General features: G+C 54.1%; 1 protein-coding gene and 1 long non-coding RNA gene across 4 annotated transcripts; one reads left to right on the top strand and one right to left on the bottom strand.

Moving 5' to 3' along the window:
* Positions 1 to 1228: 1228 nt before the first annotated feature.
* Positions 1229 to 13955, bottom strand: HMGA1 (high mobility group AT-hook 1). Of its 3 annotated transcripts, none has more exons than XM_019484892.2 (4): positions 13854 to 13955; positions 11052 to 11132; positions 8339 to 8389; positions 1229 to 4659 (listed from the first exon to the last, which is right to left on the bottom strand). In XM_019484892.2, the coding sequence occupies exons 1-4, from the start codon at positions 13953 to 13955 to the stop codon at positions 4603 to 4605; spliced, it is 291 nt and encodes a 96-aa protein (XP_019340437.1). In that variant the 3' UTR covers positions 1229 to 4602. The 3 variants fall into 3 exon arrangements, with proteins under 3 accessions (XP_019340437.1, XP_019340436.1, XP_014453774.1); XM_019484891.2 differs by having other exon boundaries at positions 11052 to 11135; XM_014598288.3 differs by having other exon boundaries at positions 11052 to 11174.
* On the top strand, positions 12126 to 22168 carry LOC132244888 (uncharacterized). Its single transcript, XR_009456716.1, has 3 exons — positions 12126 to 13272; positions 13468 to 13995; positions 16802 to 22168. It is a non-coding gene; the product is annotated as an uncharacterized LOC132244888 (long non-coding RNA).
* Positions 22169 to 24560: the final 2392 nt, after the last annotated feature.

The raw sequence follows: 24560 nt of genomic DNA on the forward strand, positions 1-24560 counted from the left end.
GTAGACAATTGGAGAGTCCAGTGGAGGGCAACAAAAACGATTCAGGGGCTGGGGGACGTGACTTACGAGGAGAGGCTGAGAGAACTGGGCTTATTTAGTGTAGAGAAGAGAAGGCCGACGGGGGATTTAATAGCAGTCTTTAACTACCTGAAGGGAGATGTTCCAGAGAGGATGGAGCTGGACTGTTCTCCGCACTGGCAGGTGACAGAACAAGGAGCAATGGGTTCAAGTTTCAGCAAGTGAAGTTTAAGTTGGATATTAGGAAAAACTTTCTTGCTAGGAGGGCAGTGAACTGCTGGGATGGGTTACTGGAAGAGGTCGTGGGATAAGCTGGCTGTGCTGGGAGAACGCTTCCCTCCCAGACACAAGGGTGGCATCTCAGGGCATAGGCACCGACTCTGTGGATGCTCCAGGGCTCAAGCACCCATTGAAAAAAAATTAGCGGCTCACCACCCATGAGCTACAGGTGCCCCAGAGTCCGGAGAGAGTCATTCCTCCAGAGACCTGGGATCACGTGCCAGGAGGAGCCTGCTCTCATTGGCCCGGGGCCAGCCGGGAAATTTAAGAACAAGCTAGAAGGCTGACCAGCATTCAGCTTCCCACGGAGAGGGGAGAACACAGCAGCAGGGAGCTGTGCAACCTGTGCAGAGATGTAGGACCAAGATGGCCAAATGAAGGAGCCTGAGGAACCAGGACGAGACCCAGCAAGGACCAAGCTGACCCAGGAAAGAGAAAGGTAAGTGAAGCAGGTGGCTGGGCTCCTAAGGGCTGGGTAGTTGGGCCACACGCTGGGCAGAAAAGAGATCCATACCCCAAGACCCACCAGCAAAAAAGAGTCGGTGCTTGTTTCAGTGCTCCATGACTTGGGCGTTACTAGCTTCCCCCAGTCAGTGAGCTCCTCCTGGCCAGCCTAGAGCTGGACAGGTCCTGCAGGCTTTAGTCAGGACTTGGTCACAGCAACTGCTTGCTGCTAGACCTCTCGTGCTAACCTGCAACTTCCTAGCCCAGCAGAGAGGGGAGACAGGAGCACGGGTCTCCATGGAGGATGTCGGAGGCTGTGTAAGTGGTGAATTCTTGCTAGAAGTGACCTGGAGTCCAGTGCTGTGGCACGTGCCTGCGTTCCCATCGGTAGAGTCTCTTGCGCTGTCTGGAAGAACCCGTTGAAAGGCGGGGGCCAGCCCATGACAGACGGGCACTTGCTTGAGAGACAGAGAGGGAGGGAGTGGAGGAGGCTTGAAACATCCATAAAATGTTTTATTCAAGTAACTGCAAATAGGAAACCAAAAGGTCTTTAACAATGGACCATGAAACACAACTTTCTACCAACTGTCGGCCACCGCCCGCGCTCCCGCCGTGCCCCTGCCCCACCTGGCAGGTGACCTCAACACTCAGTAAAAAATTTCCAACCCAGTGAACTGCAGACCCGCCTTTGCTGCCTTGCTCGTGGCCTTCCCCATGGAAATGACCCCCAGCTCCATTGCAGTTGGTCGTATCTAAAGGGTCTGAGCGGTGTGGTGAAGACATGGCCCCGGCTCAGAAGCCCTCAGAAACCTCCTCCAGGCATGCTTCCCCCGCGAGGCCTGGAGGGCACGATGCCTGGAGAAGGAGGTGTCTGGCATGGATTCAGGAGGGAAGAGCAGCTCGTCTTCCACCCCATACAGCTGAAAGCAGCCGTGTTGTCTGCAGCACCTTCCCTCCAGCCCCCAAACCTCCTTCCTCAGGCTTGAGAGCATCACCTGGGGCAAACCCAAGCCCCACTATATCAAAAGGAAGGATTGATGCAGCAACACCAAGGCCATGCCCTGAGTTCGGCTGGGCTGTTCTGTTTAAGAAATGCCCGCAAGTGGAACTTGGAGGTGGCTGAGCAGCCTGGGACAGCTTTGGGGTAAGAGGCATCAAGAGGAGATGGTGAGCTGATCCCAAGGGGCTGGTGGGAGGTGAAGGGGGGGTTTCTCCACTTGATGCCACAAGCCCCCTGGCCTGCAGCTTTCCCATTTCCTCCCAGTTTCCAGTGGGAAGCACGTGGGTGGTGCTGGGAAGTTGCCAGTCTGACCTGGGCACAAGGAGACCCTGGTATCTCTTCCACGGCACCCACCCTCCCTCCCACCAACATTCAGCTATGGGGAGGGATGCCTTCACCACACCACTTTGCAAGGCTCTATCCCTTTTAATTGTATAACCTAATACTTAAAAAAAAAAAAAAAAAAAAAAAAATCCCAGTCAAATCAACCTCTGCACTATAAGGTAAATGAATCACTTCTGGAGCAGGGGGAAAAGGGGGAAAAAAAATAAAGTACCAGGCAGACCACGTTGGAATAATAAACTGTGCAACCAGTAGAGCAGCAGTAACAGCAGCAGCATATCTGTGGTTAAGAGAATGGAACTTAAATTATCCAGAGGTAGTTATGAATGAAGGAAAAAAAGAGAGAGAACCTAGAAGATAAAGACCCTCCTTTGAACTGGGGCTTGGAAATGCGGCTGGGATGCCGACTAGCCTCTTCCTGCTGCAGAGCTCCCCACAGCTGATAGGACAGAGGGAAGAAATGGGCAGCACTGCTTGGCAGAGTTCCCTTTTTGGTGGTGGAGACTTGCTCCATGCTCAGAGCGGCTCCGGCAGGCAAAGCTCCAGGGCAAAATGACCACGTGTGGCCTTGGGTAGGCAGGGGGTGGGAGCCTGAAGTGACAAGGCAGCTACCAGTGCAACAGGGCATTGGGGGGGGGGGGGGTGTGGTGGGGTCTCTACAGTCTTATCCAGCTGTCTGCAGGGCACAGGCTTGTTTTCTTTTAAGTTTGGAGGGGAGATGCAAAGAGCAGGAGTGCTGCTCTCGGGACAGCGCTGGACACTGAACTTCAAGCAGAAAAGGATGTGCTTTTTGAGCACTGAGGCTTAAATATTCCCTCAGGGCAGTTCCCACCCAGCCCCAGCCCAGGCTGTGTCCCACTTCCAGGCTTGGGAGTGCAAATTGGTCTTGCCTGGTGAGGACCTGACTGTCAGCTGGGGCCTGTGCCCATTGCTGCCCGCTCCAGCCTCCAGCAGCCTGGGGTGCGCCAGAGAGTTATTTCTGCTGGGTGTGGGGAGACCGCTCCCTCTCCGCCACCAGGCTCTCTGGACATTTTTTAAGACCCCTTGAAGAATTTGGGGTAATATTCTTACCCACCACTTTTATCAGCATTTCTCAAAGCGCTTTGCAAGGGCCAGGATCGCTCTGCCCTATTCTGCCAGAGGGAAAAGGGAGGTGCAGGGGAGATGGGACATGCCCAGGGTAAGCCAGCAGGCTGGTGTCGGAGCTGGGCAGAGCACCTGTCTCCCAAGTCCCAGCCTACAGCCTCATGCTGTCATGTTCCTGCCAGGGGAAGATCGCACAGCAGTAACCATCTCTCCTAACAGGGAACGCGACTCTGTTGAACTGAGAGCCACGCAGCCACTGCTCGGGGGGGGGGCTCTCCCGCAGCTGGCACTAAAGGCTGCCTGGGGCCCAATGGGGATGATCCCTTCTACCCCCTTGCCAGGGGCCAGCAGAGTGCATGGCTGTGGGGAGCTCGGGCAGCGTGGCAACTGGCAGAGGGAAGAGGGGGTGGGTGGACCGGTGAAGGACCCCCACTAGGCTCAAAGAGGAGGAATGGCAAGTTCAGAGTCTCCATGTCTAAACCTTTCCGCTTCAGGGTCAGCTGCAGGGGGCAGGGCCAGCGCACAGCAGACCTGCTGGGGGCACCTCGCACCGCTGGCAGAAGCAGCGGGCTGCTGTCATCTGGTCAAAGCCCCCTGCGGAGCTCCCTGTGGGGGACAGCCTGCCTTAGTGGGGGGTGCTCAGCCATGCAGTGTCCAGCGGATTGTGACAGACTTGAACACAGGCCACTGCTGCCAACAGAGCTGCAGAGGGTAAGTTTACCTCCCTGCCACCCGCCAAACTAGCCTGCAAACAAGCCTTGCGGCTGGCAGTGGAAGGAGGGGACAAAGCAGGCTGTATTCAGGGTCCTCTGACCTTAGCTTGTATCCACAGCAGACCTTTAACTGCTGGACTTTCCTCCTGGATGGACTTCTCCGCTCCCCTCTGCCATCAGCAAAGCATGGGCAGGAAATCTGCCTCTGCTTTGCTGGGGTGGAGATGGGGGGCTGGCACAAACCTACCCCCATCCCCACTACTTGCTTAAAAAAATAATTCAAACATGAATTTTAAAACGCAGACAACTGAGAGCCCCGCCACCCCATTTCCCTACTGGAGGCCTATTGCAAACCTGCCGTCTAGAGAGCAGCTGTTCTACAGGGGCCCTCCCTCGAGGAATTTCACTAGGAACAAAAGAAACTACAGAAACCAGTAGGCTAAATGTTAACCCTGTCCAATAAGAGAGAACTGGGAGAGAACGTCCTCCCCCTTTGTTACCACCGTCGGCGCGTGAGCAGCTGACGGCCTGTCGGTTTGATCTCCAGTGCTGCTGTTGGTTTTGTTTTTTGTTTTTTTTTTTGTTTTCTGAATGTGAGAAAGTAGCAGAGGAGGGGGGGAAAAAAAGTTACAGAAGATCTTTTTTTCCCCCCCTTCCTCAGTCCTGGAACATGACGAGAAATTGGTAAGTTGAGTAATGAGGTAGTGCCAGTTCAAGTGTTCACTGCTCCTCGTCGGACGACTCCTGCGAAATGTTCACCTCCTCTTCGTCCTTCTGCTGCAAGACAAGGGAGGGCAAAGCCGTTAGGAAGCGCTGGTCTGCTTTGGGGTCTTTGGGTCAGAGCTACATGGTGCCCAGGGACACTGTTTTGTATTGCTGCCGTAGTAGTGAGGCCGCTTAGAAGAGAGGCAGGCTCGGCATTGGAGGCTGCAGAAATAGCAAGATGTCACCTGCTTGGGCGCTGAGGTTTCAGTTACAAGGCCCAGGTAGATGCTGGGACTTAGCTGCAGTCCGCTGCGTGGAGCTGTAGAGCCAGCAGCGCGTGCTCTATTTTTTTGCATTCACTTTCCTGGTCTCCCTTTTAAAGAGAGGGGAAACTGAGGCAGGATCCACTCCCATCTTTGGAAAGGGCTCTGAGCTCAATAGCTGGGCAGCCCATAACGTAGCTGAGGGCAGGTAATAACAGGCAGGAATGGAATATAAGGAATCTGTGCCCTGGGCCCTGCTTTTGGCATCAGCTAATAAAGCCTCTGCCAGAAAAGCTCGTGGACTGGACTTTTCTGTGCCTTGAACATGGACCTCTGAACGGCTTCCCTGCCTCGAGACACGGGAGAGGAGGAGACCGCGAACTGCATTTTGGTAAGTGCATCTCTTGTGCGAGTGCACTGCCTGATACCATGGGGCCCTGGGCCTGGGAGGAGGGTGCTTTTTAGATGCTGCGGTAGGAGAAATACTTGAGGCCGGCAACTTCTGATAGACACAAGTAATCAGCTAACGAGTTTCCAGCTGCTGCCTGGACAGATGTCATGCCCCTCAGCTGCCACCAGAGGGGACCCCGGCTGCAGCTGAAAGCTCAGGTTCAAACCAAGCTCTTCCACCCTCTGCACAACCCCCGCCCCTGTTGCTGGCTCAAGAGTGAAGGCCTTTGCCCACTGCCCACTCCCTGCCCTGGGAGGCAAGCAGGACTCAATGCAGCCAGGAACTCTGGTCTGCTTGGTGCCAAGAGTAAGAGCATAACAGCCCTGCTTGGGAACCCCGGCATCCCTCCTCCTCCTCCTTAAAGGAACACACACTTGAAAGCAGGATGAGTCAGCCTCACACTCAGCCATGAGTCAGCAGCCTCCGCTTCCTCGTGCTTCATTCATAAAAAAACAAAACTATTTCAGCCGGGCTGGAATGCGGCTGCCAATTCCGTACAAAGTGTTCCAGTGACACAGACCTCCGTGCTTAGGAAGTGACTGATGCTCCCTCTTCACCCTTCCCCGCTCCCGGGGCGTGAGCTGCGGTTCGCCTGCGAGCCAGGATGACCCAAAATAGCAAAGGGCTTTGGCAGCCCCCCCCCGGGGAGTGAGGAAGCTGGCTGGAAAACTCAACCGCTGCATGAAGCCAGGGTTCTCCTCCCGGGCAACCGCTGCGTGGACATGGTTTCCATTTAAACTCCGCTTCACTTGGGAAATCTCTGTAGGGAAGAGATTCCCAGGGTGTTTGTGCAAGAAGTTGCTAGGTTTCCATGCCCTAAGCCCCCTGTTTAGAGATGCACTTGGTGCTGGAAGGCTGGCTAGGCAGGCTTTACCACCACAGCTCTGCCAGGGTACCTTGCCCTGTGTCTGCTGCAGCCCTACCCCCTCTCCAGCTGGGGCAATGCCTTGCAAGGCTGCTGGTATCAATGTCCCCCCTGCATGGTGCTTGTTGCAAGGGTTATTGGGTCTGGATGTGCAGGCTCTGCAGGTGGTCTAATTCATTCATGATGGGTCCTTCTGGCTGTAAGGGTCTACGTGTCTTGGTCGGGATGTGAAGCCCCTCTGCCAGTTTTATCTTGGGCCTAATTTCTTGGAGCTGGTCCTAGCACTCGGTAAAGTGGCCCTGCTGCAAGGATAACAAACCTCTATGTGAGGCAGCTTTCAGCCTCCCCTTCCTGTCACCCAAGCTGGGATTCAAACCTGCAGCCGTGCAGAGGGGGATGCCAAGGGCTCTTGGGGCAGGTAGGCTGTTCTGTGTTGGCAACAACAATGCAAAGGAGCGGGTAGTAAGTAACAGCATCTCTTGGCTTATTGTGAAGTCTGCAATCCAGCCTCCCTCTGCTTCTGTCTACACGAAGGAGCCCCCACACACTGCCTGGGTCCCTGCAGCCAACGCGCAGCAAGTGAGTGGTGTGCGTTGGGCAGAAACGCTTCTGCCAGGGGCTGAGAGCTGTGGCCGTGATATGCTAAGCCCTGCTGGAGATGCCGGTGGTCTGCTTTACCTTGTGGCTCTGACTGATGACCAGATTAAATTGGGTTGCCCCAGGGATGCATTTTGGTGCTGTACAAACAAAAGGAAATGGGGGCTTGGGGTAAGATGGCACAGCCTGGACTCCTTGGGACACTCCTTGGGACAGGTAGAGAGAGCAGAAGGAAGGTGAAGACCAATTCCTGCTTGTAGGGTGCTGTTTTGCCTCTGCAAGAGGCACGTAGAGGCCGTTTTGCAGAGAGAGCAAAGTCAGCTGTGCGTGCCCTAGGACTAAGGGCTCAAGGCTTCCCGGAGGGAGAAAGGGTGGGAGAGGCAGCTGTCAGGGTCCAGCTGGAAGGAAGCTTGTGCTGCCTGGGCAGTGCACATGGGGATGTGCTGGAGCCAGAGCTACTGAGTAGCCGCAATGTGCAGAGGGGGCGGAGGAGGAAAGAACAGCGGCAGAACAGATGGGAGCAGAGGGGAAAGCACTGCACACTCACTCGGCAGGAATGCCAGCACTGGTAACACCAGAAACCCTGGGGCAAGCCTGTGCCAGTGAGCGAGAGAACAAGCCGCTTCCTGTTAGTCACTCCCGGGGAACAGGGCAAGAACACGGAGCTCGTTAGAGCCATTAAACGTTACTACAGGCTGCGGAGAGGTGGAAAAGCCAAAGGCTTTTTTTTTATTACCAGCTCCCTTACAGCGCAGCCCCCAGGAGCGTCTGGCACTGAGGCGACTGCATTCCCTCTGCTACACGAGAGCACGACTCCCAGGGCATCCAGCCTCCGGATGCACCTCCCACGATACGCTGCATCCTCCGGAAACAATCGTGCTGTGCTACATATTGCCTCCGAGGATGCCCGGTGTGGGAAAGGGGCCACTGAATCGCCTTGGCCGTTCTCCATCGGGGCCCTGGCGGGGACATCTGACTGCCTCCCCTCTGCTGAGATCCCTCCTAGCGGAGACCACCTCGCTGAGATCCTTCCAAGCTCCGAGCACTGAGAAGCAGCTGCCTTTGCTCTGCCCTGTGATGGCCCCACTGCAGCTATCTGGCACCGAGTCCTGCAAACCCCTGCAGCAGAGTGCATAGCCACCCAGAACATCCTAGTTCTGCAGAGGTTCATGATGGCAGCAGAGAAACTGCAGACCGTCCTGTCCCAGAAACAGGAGTCTGTGCTACAAGAGAAGGCCCACCAGCAGCATAAGGACTATGCCATGCAGCAGTCACTATTCCACTCTCTCGGCACCAGTGCATGGATGGGCTAGCCAGCGTCCCCGACCTGCCACCCCACTAAACCAGTGCCAGCACTGGGTACGGGGTGGTGGAGCCAGCCCTGTGCAGAGGGCTGCAGCTCCTCTAGAGCAGACGCCTCGGCCACGTTTCAAGCGCCTGAGCTGGACTTTCCTCCATCACATCTGCCCCAGGGGCTGGTCCTGCATGCTCCGTGTTCCTGGGGGGGCCGGGGTGCAGACCTTGACCGTCAAAAGGAAAGGCTGGCAAAAATCAAAAAAGGCAATATCCACTCACCGTTTTTTTGGGCCGGCCTCGAGGTTTTCTCCCAGGTGCCACTGCGGCTTTCTGTGCAGATGGAGAACATTACAGTTAGGGGGAGCCAGGCTACTAATGCCCCCCAGCAAGGCATAGCTCCAAGGTGGCTGCCTGGGTCCTTGTTTATGAAGGTGGTTTCCCATCTACTGACTGCCAAACTCATCACAGTCCCGTCTGCTGGACCTGCAGTGACCCTGAGTGGGGCGGGGAGAGGGCTGTCTCCTTGTCTGCTCCCCCCGGCCTGTCCCCAGCACAGTGATTTTTTTTCCAGCATCAGATGGTCGGGCCCTGGCCCCGGCCCCATGACTCAAATCCGCAGGATATGAGTCACGTGTTTTCAAAACAGGTTTGAGGCCTGCACGTACATGCTGCTTTCCCTGGGCCTTGTGTATGTCTCAGCCTCCCCTCCAGCCCCCTTCCTCCCCGCCCCCCAGTGTCTCAGCCCTGGGATGAGACATCCTCTCCGGCGTTTATATGTTCTGGCCTCAGAGTCTCCCTCAGAAGGACAGGAGCTGAAAGGAGCTTGTAATTAATGATGGGTGTGCGAAGCTTCGGTCCCCAATTCGATTTGGCCCCATTCGGTGGCCGAACCTCTGAATCCGAATCGAACTGGAGGACCCTTGAATCTCTCCGAATTGATTCGGAGATAGACACAGCTTTAATTGGTTTTTCTACGTACTTCTCGGTAGAAGGGGATTGTGAATGCTGCGATGCTGGGGCGCATGGAGTGTCTCACAGGAGCGCAGGGGGGCTCCCTGGCACGCTCAGCAGCAGACCCAGAAGTGAACCAGAAGCACTTCCAGTCCACTTCAGAGTCTGCTGGGGCCCCCCGGCCCTGGTGATGGATGCCTGCTGGATCGGGGGGGCACCTGGGGTCCCCCCACGGCCAATTGCCGAGCTGGGGGGGCCCCCATGCGCTCCCCAGAAGTGCTTCCAGTTTGCTTCCGGGTTAAGGGCCGAGCATATGGGGGCCCCGCCATGCTCCAGTGGGACGCTCCATGCGCCCCAGCATTGCAGCGTTCACGAGCCGCGCTGGTGCCTCGAGCTATGTAGAAAAAACTTTAAAATCTGTGTCTATGGCTGAATCGCTGATTTGCCGAATCAGCATCAAATCTTCAGATTCAGCCGATTCGAATTGGGGATAGGGATCCGAATCAACTAATTGAATCACTGTCCCTGATTCGGGCCGAATCTGAATCAAATAGGGCGTGCTTTGTACACCCCTAGGAATCATGGCCCAGTACATCCACATGCACCGGGAGCAAACTGGTGTCCCCAGGCAGGGTCCCTGCCAGAGGTGCCACCCTGTCACCTACAATACTTGGCCCTTCTGTTCATCACAAAGGCTCTGTAGATAGATGCCTTCTCTGTCCTGGGCAAGGCTGTGAGGTGGGCTTGTATCCTTAGCCTTCTCCTACAGGAAAGGAAATTGAGGCACAGGGTGGGACTAGGACTTGCTCTAGGTCATATGCAGCCGCAGAAGTGGACTAGGACCCTGGAGTACTGACTCCCCACATCCAACCTGCCCATTGACTGGGGCATATTTCCCCCTGGCACTGCTCCCCTCTGAAGTCTAGAGGCTCCCTTGTTCCTGCCCCTCCCCACAACCTGCCACAGGCTGAGCCCAAGGCAGGGAGCGCGCAGCAGCTGCAGGGCATGAGGCACGCCACAGGCAGATGCTGGGATAGGACATGATGCTCCCTTTTTGCATTTGTAATCTGAAGAGGGTAGAACAGATGGCCAAGGCTTGGGCTAACCTGACGTATCTGCTGAAGTCACCTCCACCACCCAGCTGCATTAGGACAGCAGCTGGGCGTGTGCAGACCCCTCCCCACCACCCTGGCAAGGTAAAGGCCCTCCAACCTTTTGTCCCCAGAGCACAAGGCCACTGCCACCGTGTCCATGCCTGCAGCCCCCCCCACACCAAGGCTTTCTTTGGGGCACGTCCTTAGTTTCCAGCAGGCTACAAAAAAAAAGTTGCGAGGGACGTAAGCCTGCTCCACACCTGCTCAATCCTGGCCAGATACTTAGGGTAGGAGACAGCCCCAGACATCCTCTCCTCCCCGAGTGACCCGGCCCAGGGTGGAGCGGAGCCCAGCCTGTCCCGCCGAGTCCCAGCTGCCTGAACCGTGCACGCAACACCAAGTGCTCTCTCACACACCAGGAAGCAAATGTCACCAGCTGTCTTCTTTGGATGCAAAAGGCTTCACAGAACAGCCTTGCTCCGTGCGCCTGGGGGGGCGGTGTATTCCTCCGCCCGCCACCTCTTTGTGCAGCTCCTGCTGCCACCTAGCCTCTTGCTTGGCAGGGGGGGCTGCGTGAGGGCTGTGGCAGGACTCCCAAAGGGGCAGCCAGCTCCGTGTGGATAACCATCGGGCCTTAGCCTCAAAATCTAGCTGCTCCTCTGTCTTGTCCAGAACATGCCTGGCTGCAGGGCTGGGCTAGATGCTTCCCCATGGAGCCTGATGTGGGGGGATTCCCTTCCCCGCCGTCCTCCAGGGACAGACACAACGTGGAACCTGAACTGCGGCATTGCCAGCCTCCTCGGGAGGAGGGCATTTTGGTACCCAGACACCAGCAGGCCCCAGGTTGCCAAGGAGCAGCATCAATAAGCAACCATGGCAACTTGGAGGCAGCAAATGGGGAAAGGTCATGCGATTCCCTCTTCCCTTCTTCCCCCACAGGTACCTACCCTGCTTTTGGCAGTGGCCTTGTTTTTGCTCCCCTTTGGTCTGCCACGTGGTCTCTTGGGGGTCGGGGCCTCGCTGGGTTCCTGCTGAAGAGAAAGGGCAAGGCTGTCAGCGGATGCCCGGATCTATGGTGATAAGCAAAGAGAAGAGAGACAGGAGTGAGCAAAGCCAAGCTGCAAAGCAGAGCAAGATCCCAGCTCCCTGCGCTCCCCACCCAAAAGCAGCTGTCCCGGAAATGGGGGGTTCCCAGCAAGACGCAGCAGGCGGGCCCTTGGTGACGGAGACTGAAGAGCATAGCCTCCCCACTCCTTCAGTGTCATTAGAAGTGATGGCAAGCATGCACTCGGGAGAGCCATCCTCCCTGCTCCATCCAAATCCCTTGGGATACTGCAGTCGGAGAGGGAGCTGCTGCAGGGAGGGGCTGGCAGAGTCCAGCCAGCACCTGCAGGGTACTTGCACTGCAGCCGTGCATGCTGGGACATGTAGTTTCAAAGGGCCGGTCCTTAGAATTTAAAGCGGACGGACAGTGAGGCTGGGCCGGTGCTTAGATTAGATGTGTCTGAATGTGAGCCACTCACCTATGGACAGGAAGCACCAGCTGCTGCTTTGGAGTGGGTAGGGGAACGGATCAGATAGGGGCTACCTGAATTGAGGGACCTAACCTGGAGGGGAGTGGAGGGAGGGAAGGAGATCAGCTTGCCCAAAAGAAGCTAAATGCTTCCCCCCCACCCCAGATTTGGAGCAGAAGAAGCAAAGCTCTGGGAATGATCTTGGAGACATCAGAAAACCCTTCCCCTGCAGAAAATGCAATCAATCACCCCAGCTTCAGGGTCAAGAAACCCTAATGCTGGGAGACTCATAAAAATGTTGTGAATTATGCATTCCACTAGGAGATATGAGCATCGCAGCTACAGTTTCTAATACCCCGTCGCTTGCTGTTTATAGCTGCGGCTATTAGAAAACCAGTAATCCAACACCGGCAGCCCTGCCCCCAGCCCTGCAGAGTGATGGCCTCCTTCCACCAATCTGAGCCCTGCCAGGCAAATATTCCTGCCGCCGGAAGAGGAAGGAGGTGGGAGTTGCTGGCTCAGGTTGGTTAAAAGATACCAGGGGTCAGTTTCTGACCTGGGCTGGTTGGTGTAAATCCAGAGCAACTCCACTGACAGAGATAAGAGCTAGGCTCTGAGCTTTCCCATGATACATGCTCTGGGTACGTCAGCTTTCCCATGATACGTGCTTTGGGTCTGTCAGCTTTCCCTTGTTTTGTGCTAAGGGTAATTAAGCTATTGCTACAGCAATAGCACATCAGGGAGATGCCACTTGCCCAGGGCAGGGCTCTGCTACTGGAACAGGTTTCACTTTGGGCCTGGCCACTGATTCACTGCCCAGCCCTCAGCAAGTCTCTTAATAACACCTGCAACATATGGGCTTTATAAAGGAAAGGTGTCAGTCAATCATCCCCGCCTGAACACAAGTGAAGGGGCAGGTAGGATGCTAATTAGCTGCTGCCGTTCCACACAATAGGGAGAAACCCTCTGGGTCCCTTCCCCATATTACAGCTTGAGCGGCCCAAGTGGTTGTTTCAGGGCAGAACAGAGATGAAGTCACAAGCCTGTGCCTCAGGGCTTGTATTTGGGGAATTTAGACCCAGGCAAAATCCCCCTGCTTCAGCAGAACTGGCTGGAGCTTGAGTAGCACCCAGCTGCTTCCATCAGCACTGGTTGCATTTGCTTTTTCAGCAGGGTTAATTGACATGACTACAAGGACCTCACCCACAGAAGCCCTGTCTGCATTATGGCTCCTAGATCAGCTAAGCCAGTGATGGGTTTGGTAGGATTCACTTGATAAATGCTCCTGCTGTAGGGTCTCACAGATTGTGATCAGGGGCAGTGTTTAGCTGGAGCATTTTGAGCCCCTTGGGCCTGGCAGTGAGGACAGAATTAAATGCCTGTAGGACCAAGTAACTGATGAATTCAATACAGTGCTACTGGTCTGGATAGGCTCTTTCTGGGGCAGATGCTGCTGCTATAACAGCTGAGCAGGAGGGAGTGCTTTGGTAGGGAAATTCTGCTAGGCTCTTTCCCTGGGAGAAGTCCTACAGGTCCTTGCTGTCCATGTACAGCAAACAGAGCTGTGGTTTGTATCCATAAGAAGAGCTGAGTGCTGTTCACCTCTGCCAGGCTGAGCCCAACATGTGGGAGTCAGACTGTGACTTTAATACCAGTAAGTGGCTCTGCAACCTAGGCTGTTTCCTCATCCTTGGGGAAGGAGTTGCCTTGTTCCTTGTTTATGCCTTAATGCTTCTTCCCACTGCCTTGCTTTTTCCCCGTGGCCCTGGCAGGCCAAGCAAGGTGTGGAAGGTGCATTGCTCTTTTTGCCCTCTATACTAGTGATTTTTTTTTTTTTCCTTTTTGCTAGGCATGCTGCAGAGACCCCTGAGCTAGCTCTGTATCCACTAGCTTTGCATAGGAAGCAGCATAATTGCAATGTTGTACAAAGGCAGCTCTGCACCTCCTGTTCCAGAACTGTGTGCGATCGCGTGTAAAGCTGCAGCATGATGCTTGTGGGAATGGGTAGGTTAGGGGTCAGCTACTGAGTATGTTAGTGGTACAGCTGGGAAGAGATATGGGGGCCTTGACATCCCAACCCTGTGCCCTACCCTCCAGACCATGCGGAGGGGGTTAAGAAGAGAGGTATTTCCAGGGCTGAACTTAACTCATGAAAATGCCTTTCCTCGCTGTAGATGTCCAGCACCCAGCTCTCCTAGTCTCTAGAGCAGGGTGGAAGGAAAAAATTCTCTGTACCTGCGGCTTCTTCCTGGGCCGGCCCCGTCCTCTCTTCTCGGAGACATCCTTCTCCTGTTTTGAAGCCAGGGGTTGGCTGGATTTTGCACTGGATTCACTCATTTTTCTATCTTCTGGGTCATGCAAGAGAGAAGACAGGAGGGTGAGTCAGCCGCATTTTCTATGTGACATGGATATAATGCTTTCTCTGTGACCTGGGCTGTGTAGGTGACTCTCATCCCTGCTTCACTGATGGGAGGGAGCTGAAGCCCAAGGAAGGCAAGAGTGAGTCATAGAGGGTCCTACGCCCAGTTGGTGAATGAGTGTTGAATAGGATTGTCATAGTTCAGCTCCTTCCCTCAGCCCTGTGTCACCCTGTCCTGGTTGTCCCCTCTAGCCTGCCCATGCTGGACAGTGTTATCCAGGCCCCTCCAGTGGCTATGACCTCCTGGGAGGGGGCTGCTCAAGTGTCCCCTCCTTTGTACGTTCAGTTTGCACCCCTTTTCCCCCACTGTTGCATTGCCTTATGGAGCAGTTACACTTGGAGCAGTAGGACAAGGTCTGGGGTTTCCTTCAGACTGTGAAGGCTTTTGGTCTCCTCTTTTTGTCTGATGTGCTAATGAGAGGGGAGAGCAAGTCATCACCAGGGATCCTGGTTTTCTCTGATAAAAAAAATTGCAGATTCTCTGACTTAAAAAAATTGTAAACTCCGTTATTAAAATTAAAGGCCTGCTGGGGGGACAGGTGCCAGGGCTATGGAGCCAGGGCCCCAGCCCCGTGCAGAAGGCAATGGCTGCTGCAGCAGGAGCCGGCTCCCCCACTGCTGCTGTGGGCTGGCTCCGGCGCAGTCCCGGGTGTCAAGGGGGGGCCGTGCCCTCCAGATCTGTGTGCAGGGGGGTAGGGGGCAGGCGGGTGCACGCTGCAGACTTGTGCTTCCCACCCTGCTGCCCTCCCCTGCAACCTTCGCAGCGCAGTGTGTGCAACCTGGTGCGGCACGGCACAGCGGGGAGGCGCACGAAAGCTGCCTGCTGCTGCGAGCTCCGCGCTGCCTGGGTCGCACCTCCCCTGCGTGCACAAGGGGAAGTAGCACACGGTTGTGCCCCTCACCGCTGCTCCTGCGCACACAGGGGAGGTGTGGCCCAGGCAGCGCAGAGCTCGCAGCAGCAGGCAGCTTTCGTGCACCTCCCTGCTGTGCCCTGCCGTCCAGGGTCACACACGCTGCACTGCAGAGGTTGGGGGGGAGGGCAGCGTGCACCCGCTCTGCCCCTTGCACACAGATCTGGGGGGCATGGGTCCCCCCTTTCTGGGGCCATGTGGCATGGGTGGGTGCTCCATGGGGGGCTTCCCCCAACACCTCCTTGCTCCTGCAGCCACACACCAATGCCCTGCCCTGCTGGCTCTTCCCCCAGCCCTGGCAGTCACCCCCACCCACCACCTAGGGCCCCTGCCAGGGGCAGCCCCCAGCCCTACTTACTTCCCAGGCTCCAGGAAGGGGAAGTGAGCCTGATCCAAGCCTGGGGGGAGTGATAGCCTCAGGCCCTGCCCCCCTCCTTCCCTCCTCCTCCAGGCAGGCCTGGGGCTTTCCCGCTCTTTTTGCAAATAGCCTGCAGGCTGCAACTCTGCTTGCCTGCAGAGCTCTTTGCAAAAGCAGGGAATCCGCAGGTTTCTCTGCTAAAAGAGGAACATCCATTTTTTTTCCCCCTGCTAAAATCAGGAAATCCATCCATGGTTTTCTCTGTTTTCCCGTGGGAAATGCAAAACCCGGATCCCTGGTGATGCACAGGATTGTCATGGTCCAGCTCCTTTTCCCCCAGCTCTGCGTCGACCTGTCCTAGTTGTCCCCTCTCGCCCGCCCGCGCTGGACAGCATGATCCAGGCCCCTCCAATCGGTGTGATCTCCTGGGAGGGAGCTTCTTGGTGTCCACTCCCAGCTTTCACCCCGTTTCCTCCACTGTTGCATTGCATTATGAAGTGGTTGCATTTGGAGCAGCAGTGCAAGGAGCTTTGGGGTTTCCTCCACACTTAAGGCTTTTGATCTCTTGTTGTCTGATGTGCTAATGAGAGGAGAGAGCAGCTCACCACGGTCACACAGGAATGGGGGGCTGGAAGGGATTGGAGTTCATCCCCTGTGTCCGTGGGCACCCACCTTATTAAAGCCTTTTCCTGAGCTGATGGAGCTGCTGCCCCTGAAAGAGAGCTGTGTCTTGCCCTAGATACTCCTACAGCTGCTCCACAGCCTCAACCGTTGGGTGCTCAGAAACCTCCTCCTAACTTTGCAGCCTATATTTGCTCCTAGTTGATTTGCACCCGTGATGGAGTCAGCGTAGTGGCTGTCCTCTTGTCTGGACCCCACTGAGCTCCAGTCTGAGCTGGAGCCCTGTGAAGCACACCTGGCTCTTATCCCAAATCTCAGTTTTCAGAAGTGGCCTCCGACTCCATGCATTTTGAGGTCGAGCCTCTGGGGGAATTGGGCTCTTTTTTTTCTAACCGAGTCCGCATAGATGCTCTGAAGTACCCAGTAATAGAGGGTGTTTTTGAAAACCTGGCTGCAGCGGGGTACCACGTTGCCTAGCTGAGGAGGGCTCAGGTGTGGTGAAGCGGTGTTGGGAGCATGTGGTCTCCCAACTGGGAGATGGGGGAATATGTGATTTAATGTACTGTCCAGTGCTTTGGGCTGAGGGCGGTTTTGTGCAGCTCTGGTGAAGGGAGGGAAGGATGCAACTGCACCACGTGGAGCTCTAAGCGTATGTGCCATGGAGAACAATCTTGCTGTGGCAGGTAGGACTGTAAAGGGCATCTTTATCTACCAGGCCTATCTTCTGGGGGGGACCCTGCTCCACGTGTCGACCCACGTGTTGGGCGGTGCATCCTTTCCTGTCTCGGCCATGCTTTCTCTGCATTGCTTCTGTGCTGCGGTCCCATTGCTTTATAATACTCGTATTGCTGAGATCAGGGCCCTGCTCTGCTAGGTGCTGTACAAAAGCCACAGGAAGTGAGTTCATCCCCCGCAGAGGGCAGTCGACAGGACAAGCCAAGTAGTTTTAACCAAGCCGCTCTACTGCTGGGCAAGCAGAGGCACAGATGGAAGAGGTGACGCGTCCAAGGGTATGCAGAGAGCCCAGAAGGGGCCTTAACCTCAAGGCCAACTTCTCACTCTGCTTGCACGACTCCCAGTAAAACCCCACCCAGCTACAGTGATAATATTTTCTGGTTCAACTACCTCTGTTACCCCAAATCTCTGCACCCTGTGGACTGTCCACAGCTGGATCTTCAATGTGTGGACAGCAAACTGCACCCTGCAGTAGCCTTTCCTATTTTTTCAGTGGATTCTGCCAGAAGCTAGGAAGAGAGAGGGGTCTAACAGGAACAGGCCACGCCTGTCGAGTAAAAACCTGCCTGTCCTAATCCTGCAGCCAGTGAGGCCTCCTGTTCCTAAAATCCTACTCTGCCCCCAGCTTTTCTCAGCTGACTGAAAAATGCCACTTTGCCGCAGCTCGCGCACAATTCCCGGTGCCCTCTCCAAGGATGGTCATCGTGGACCTGGTCAGAGCAAGGCTCCACCAAGAAGCTGCTTTCTATCCCCCTGGCACCAGGTAGGAGTTTGCAGGACAGCGGGGAGCTGACACCAGATTGCCGGATTTGTGGCCTGCTGTTATCACCGTTATTTCACACGACCGAAGCCAGCAGTGACTCCAGCGCCAACCAAGAGCAAGATCGGGCCCGCTATGCCCACGTCTTAAAACTTCTTTTCATCTCGTTGAGGTGCCAGCTGATGGGGCCAAAGAAGCTCAGGCAGTCCATAACTTTGACCATCCCATGCACCTTTGGTTTGACCCATGGCCTTGATTTCACAAAGATGCCCAGCAGGCCCTCTGTGCGCCAGAAGTTGGAAGCTTTAATGTACTATCACGCATACGTTTTTATAGATTAAGCCAAAAAGAGGCCAGCTATTTAGCTTAGTGATTCTCAACCGGGGTGCAGTAGCTCTCTGAGGTGCCTTGGGATCCTTTCAAGAGTGCTTTGGGGTGGGCAAACGTGGTAGAGCAGATATGCCCAGAGACCTCAAGCAGGGATGCTTAAGTGTTTAAAACCGCTCTGCTCTGTTGTGGTCTCCCTGAGTCCTTTGCAAACAGAAGACTAGTCTCTTTCTGTATTGAAAAAGGGTTTCCTGAGGGGGTCCTGTCTCATGGGGTTGAGAACTGACCTTCTGCCTAACATGGGCTGTTGGACTGCATCCAGGCATGCCTGCATTCAGCCCAGAGCTAGACCAGAGGATGGTTTATGTCAGAGTATCATCAACGACCCCAAACCAGCAGGGCATGCATCCATGCATGAACACACACAGACATGCCAAAGGGCTGCTGTCTTGCCCCACTTCCCAGCAGCTGCAGAAACAGAAAGGGGGCTTGGACCCTACTGCTCACTCCTTAAGACTGAGGCTGCCCAACTAATAACCGCTGTCAGGCATCTTTCGTGCCACAGCCTCCAACCCAACAGCTCAGTCACTGAAGAAACAGTGTTTAAAACCATTGTAGCCCCCCCCCCCCCCTCCTCCATACTGGCCTGGGACTCAATCCGGCAAGCCCTTACATTGAGATGTGTGCAGAATCAAATCCCCAAGCTCAACCTCGGAGGTTAAAGGCTCAATGTTCCTCCCCCTTATTGCTCACAAGGTTTAAAATGCCAGCTCTTTCAGAAGGTAAGTTGTTTGCCATCAGCATTTGGAATAATCCCACCTCCTAGTTGGCAGATACCAGAACAGGTCCAATTCAGGAAGCATCAGCAAGCAGCTGGGAAATGAAACCTGTGAGCAGTGAAAGGCAGATCTCACCAAAACAACGAGCCCCTTCAGCCCCCAGACAAGACTGTCAAAATAAATCTGTTCCCAAACAGTTTTTTAGCCTCAGCTACAGCTGATTGCTTGCAAAAAGTCTCCTCCAAAGGGGTGGTCTATCTGGAAAAGCTATTAGGAATAATGTAGGGTGTGAGTTTCAAGTTGAATAAACACTCCAGGTCAAGATGAAAAGGTCTGTCTGCACTCTAGTAATTTTTTTTCCCCTCTTTACTATGAATTAATTGATTTGAGTAATAGAGATAGCTAACGCCTAGTCAAAATGACTCCACAAACCTTTGGGACTTATCTAAAAGCTAAAGCATGCAGAACCCTTGGACTCCCTGCCTTCTCCTACCAACTTGGGTGAAATGTGTCCTGCCTTAGGACCCCTGTCCTGTTTGTGTGATATGTGATGCTGTCCTCTGGTACAGGACGGTGCTCATTCTCACCTTTTTGCCCATATTATGACCCCTTTCCCTTCTCCCATTCATCTAGAAGGAAAGAGGGCATTCACTACCCCCAGGGAGAGAACCCCTCTTAATGGGTTAATGGCACTGGTCATTAGGAATTGGTTCCGATTTCAATTAGGGTTGAAAACTGTTTTCAAGCACGGCAAAATGCTTCCCACTGCTCTTGACTCCAATAATGGAGTGGATCTAAAAGCATCCCCCTGCCCGTGAAAACTAATGCCTGGTACAGTTACTCCAGCAAAAAATGTCAGCTTCCTCTGCTTCCAAGGAAGCGTAATTGAATTATCATATACAGCAGTCATCACTGGTACCTTTGCCACCATAGCCCACAACAGCCACGTTGGGGGGTTCAGGTTTCTAACGAAGTCCCATACTGGAATGAAAATCTAAGCGAGCCTGCCCTCCCCAACATGTCCTGAATACACGGACCTTTGAGGGTTTTTTTTTTTTTTTTTTTTTATATGCTCGTATCAGCGCGTATCCAGTTGTGGAAGTGATTCATGAGTAAGGAAACCTCAGATTTTTGTTTCAAAGAAACCACAACTTCATGTAAACCGTATTACTCACAATGTCCAAGATCCCTTTAAGGATTCTGCCCCTCAGAAGATTTTGTTTTTAAAAATGTGGTCCTACTATTTGGGTTTAATAAAAAAAAAAAAGGAAGATATAAAATGAAGACAAGGCCATCTGGAGATGCATCATCTCTGATGAGGCAAATCTCTCTGCCCTTCCAGCTCTGAAACCCTGTAGGCATAGAGCACAACATGCACATAATGGGCAGGGCATGGCTAGCTAGGCTGGCACCTTCCTTTACCCAAGGGTTCCCTGTCCAGGTCCTGGACCCTCACCCATGAAGGGCAGATTGGGTCAAATGCATCCATTAGAGTTGGAGGGCTGGCTGTCCTTCATCTCTAAATACCCTCTGAATGAATGGGAGATCAGAGGGGTAATGGGCTGGTTTTGGCCACAGCCAAGACTTGCTGGTGATGGCAGGTAAAGCATTTTGAAGAGGTCCTTGGTTTCTTTTGGGTAAACGCACACACCCGCAACTGGCTAATTCAGTCCATTATGAATACTCCTGGCTTCTTTGCTGGCACCATGCTTTCACATATCAGCATCCATAAGGCACGCTCTCCATCCCCTCCAGTTGGCTGGGCAACTCCATCCCATCCTGCTCAACAGCAACTGCCATTACTCAGGCCTTCATCACCTCTCAGCCAAACAACCACAGTACCACGGAGCTGGACAGGGACCCTCGGTGCTGATGCTGCTCCAACCAGTCCACAGCCACCTCCACAATGCAGACTACTGTGAGTGTGTCAAACCTGCCCTTTGCACTGGTGACCTGCTGACTTTCTCTTCAAGTTCAAGATCTCAGTCTCTATAGCCTGGGTTCACGCCATCTATAAGCCTGCCAGGATAAAGACTACAGCAAAGGCCGTACTTTCTCTGGAGCTGGTCCCAGGCTGCAAGGAACTCCCTCAGCAATGAAAGACCATCAGAAACCTCACCGCCTTCCACTAGGACCTCAGCACAAGGTGCCTCTCTCTGACCTTGCCTCCTCTCATATAAATAGCAGCAATTAAAAAAAAAAAAAATATATATATATAACCTCTTCTGAAACGAGACACCCCATCGCACAGGTTTCTCTCCCTGGGGACAAGAGTACAAACAACACGTGAGGGAGGTTAGTGGAGTCGCTACTGAAGGTGCTGGCATGCCAGGATGAGTGGGATACAAGAACCTGCGCAGTAGAAAACCACTGTGTTTCCAGGAAGGAAAGGAGGGAGCTGGGAAGTTGTGTACAGACAAACCTCTCTGCAGTGGGATGAAAGCATGAGAGGCTAAAGCTGCTATTTGCATGGATCTTGGGGAGAGGAAGGGATCTGTTCTCTGGGTTGGACCCCTTTATTGAGGGAAGGATGCAGCCCTCTCTCCACCCTGGAGTGCCAAGGGGCGATAAGGCTTGAAAGGCTTGCAAGGAAGGTACATCATAGCTTCCTGCTCTTAACCACGAATCTGGGCCTCCAGGGAGCCAGCTTAATCCAGATGCAACCTGGCACCCCCTGAGAGACTTCACGCTGTTCCCAAGCCTGCGCATTCCCTCCCAAATCCCCTGTGCAGCTCCCATATGCCCTTCCTAAGGCCCCAAAGCCAAGCCCCTGCCATCTCCTCCCAGTGCAAACAAAAGGATCAAACTGAAGACTGCTGAATCTCCCTGCAACCCAAGAACTCCAGGCTAAGTCTGCTGGAGCAGCACCTCCCACAAGGTCGAGAAATCCCAACAATACAGGGCAAAAGAGGTGGGGAGCTAAAAAACCTGTTTTTATTGAAGCACAGAGGAGCTGCTTGTTGGGGAAGGGGATGCACCAGGCTGCCCTATTAACCCAGGGCCAGCTTTGAAGACTTCCAAGGCAAGCAATTAGTGAGGCCAGCCCCCCTGAGACCTACCGGATAAAAGGAAGTGATAAAAAGGGGCGAAAGGAAGGACAGCACCACCAGCCCTTTGAAGATCTCTGGCCTGCAGGGGATAATAACCCCCCCTCATCCCAATGGCTGCATGTCAGGGGTCAGGTCCAACTCCCCCCCTGGAGGGGAAGGAGTGGGTGAGGGAGGACCTCTCTGAAAGTTTCCAGTGAATCAAGGTCGGGGGTAGCAGCCTCTGGTCTCCCTGCAGTCTGGGCTTGCAATGGAAGGGAGCCCCAGCTTGGGCAAGGGGAGGAAGGGGTTGATGCCCCCCTCCAGCCTGCTGCCAGGAGCTGTCCCTGGGGAGAGAGGTGCCTACCTCCTAACCCCCCGCCCCCAACCACTTCCTCTGCTTGCTATGCACCAAGCCAGCCCTGCCAGCTCCTGCCATTTCAAAATAAACCCTTTGCACCTTCATCAGGGCCCAGAAGACCATTGCCCGCCCCGTGCCATTTACAACCCACCCCCTTCTACCCACAGAGAGGCAAAGTGGGGTGCAAGCCCCCCCCAGCAAGGCACCTACATGACAGCCCTCCAGTGCCCCCCTCGCTGGGAAGGGAAGCAATCGGCTTGAGATCTGCCCCTTTAAAGGAGGAAAGGGGGAGTTGCTTGAGAGCCCAATGCACTACCTGCTGTTTGCAAAAAAAAAGCCCCCGATCTGCCCAGCTATTGGAAGAAGCAGATGGCAAAAAAAAGCCAAATTAATCAGTGGAGGAAAGTGTTGTCGCGCGATTTGAAAATGAAACGGGCTGGCAGCGCGCGTGGTTGCAGGCAGAGGGGCCTGGAGGGTGGGCAAGGGGCCTGGGGGAGCGGGCAGGGGCCTGGCAGGGCATTCCCACCCCTCTGCCCTGCAGTCCTGGGGCAGCCCCAGGCAAGGTGCTGCCATTGCAGCTGTGCCCCAGGCTGCTCCTCCTGCCCCCCAGCTCCCTCCTGTCTCCAGCCCCCAGATGGGGGACCTGCTGGAGACCCCCCCCCTTCCTCCCATCAGGTGCCTTCATCATCATCATAAGAGCCATCAGGCTATATAGAAAGGCAGGCTCGCAGGTGCAGACCAGCGCAATGAAGGGGAAGCAAGAAAAAAAGCAGCTGTCCATTCGCATTTCTGCACTGGAGGCTGAGGATAAGCCCAGAAGGACACATTATTCCGCATGCCTTGCTTACTTCTCTGTGCAGAGCCCAAGCAGCCCAGGCATCACCCCCCAGCCCCTTCTCTAGAATCCTTCTGCAATTTCCAGCTGAATTTTTTTTTTTTTGCAAACCAAAATAGAGAAAAGAGAGAGAAAGAGAGAGAGAGATCTCGGATCTCTCATCCCACCAACCCCCCCAAGCACCAGAACAAACTAACCCCAACCCTCCAGCCACCACCATAGAGATCTCTCTCTGTATATATATATCTATAATTTATATATTAAAAAAAAAAAGGCCAGACACTCACAATTGCTCTTGTTCTCGGATCTGTGTGTGTGTTTTTTCCTTGTGTGTCTGTGTTGTGATCAAATTAAAACCAACCCCCCTTCTGGCTGCTGATGGTTGCAAATGCGGATCTGAAACAAGAAGGCAAAGAGAGAGAGAGAGAAAGAGAGAGAGCGACTCGCACAGACGCACACACACACACACACACATACACAGAGCAGAGCAGACAGGCCCACCTTCCTATTTATATCAATAAAAAAAATTGTTCCAAGAGGAAGGAAGCTGGGTCAAAACCATTTGCAGAGAAAAAAAAAATAGGAAGAGGGAGAGAGAGAAAGAGAGAGAGGGGAAAAAAAAAGCCAAGAACTCCAAGCCTTGCTGGAGGGAATCCAGCTGCTAAATATAGCAAAATCACACTCCAAATTAAATAAGGGCAGGCTGGCTAAGGGGAGCTTAGAGCCCTTCCAGTGCAAGAGGGGCGGAGCCCACTGGGGGCTACGTCATGACCAGGGGGCGGGGAATATGCAAAACAGGGGAAGGGAAGGGGTGATTTAAAAGGACTGCTTGGGAGGTGGGTGGGAAGTGGGGAGGGGGGGAAGCAAAGCAGTTGCAGCCTCCTCCTCCTCCTCCTCCTCTTAAGAAAACAAACCTGGGTCAGATGGGAACAGAAGGGTTTCCAGGCCTTGGGGGCTTCCTGTGCCAACAGATCTCTGAAAAAGAGGGTAAAACCTCACTGGCCTGGTTGGGGCTGGGGGAGAGTCCTGTAGAGTTCCTGATCAAACTGTGGCAAAGGCAGGCTAGGAACTTGCTCAGGCACGCTGCTGTTATTTTTAAAGGGACATTCGTGGGCAGGCGAGGCCTTAGACTTAAGCGGCCCTTTTTTTCCCCTCCCCTAAGCACTGTCGGACACCTTGGTTTTGAGGTCTCGGGGTCAAGAACTGCGTTTTTTTAAATTGAATTAATCTGCGGCGGCTAATGCAGTGCGCTGCTCCTCGTTGGGGTTTGCTAGGTGCTGCCGTGGTAGACTTAATACCCAGTTAGTAAAGACAGGTCGTCAGCATGCAACGGTAACAGGGCCCTGATTCAGTTCCGCTTTTGTCATTTTTATACTAACGAACTTCCACTACTGCCTTCTGTGGAGCTGGTTTTGATTTGCACAAGTGTGAAAGAAGGAAGAATCAGGCCAAGGAGGCTCAAACTTGTTACCAGCATGGATCGCACAAGCACAGGCCCGAGATAGCATCGCTCAGCAGTTGGGACTGTGCCGAACCCTGCTCACCCCCGGGTCTATCACTGGGTGCGTCTACACAAGACGCTTACTGCATTTTAGCCTAATAACACTGCACAGCAGCATGTCACAGCACAAAACATAGCTTTTGTGCGGTGTTATTAGGCTAATGCAAAGGAAGCATCACTAAATAACCGTGTGCTGGCGCTACTGCGCAGTAACTCTCAGTACAGCGTCTTTAGTTACTACTTAAGGAAGTACTAAACTAAATGCGCACTATCTAAGGCACATTCATGAACATGTAGACGCAGCCACTG

This window comes from Alligator mississippiensis, chromosome 14 (assembly GCF_030867095.1).
Source record: "Alligator mississippiensis isolate rAllMis1 chromosome 14, rAllMis1, whole genome shotgun sequence".
NCBI classification, from domain to species: domain Eukaryota; kingdom Metazoa; phylum Chordata; order Crocodylia; family Alligatoridae; genus Alligator; species Alligator mississippiensis.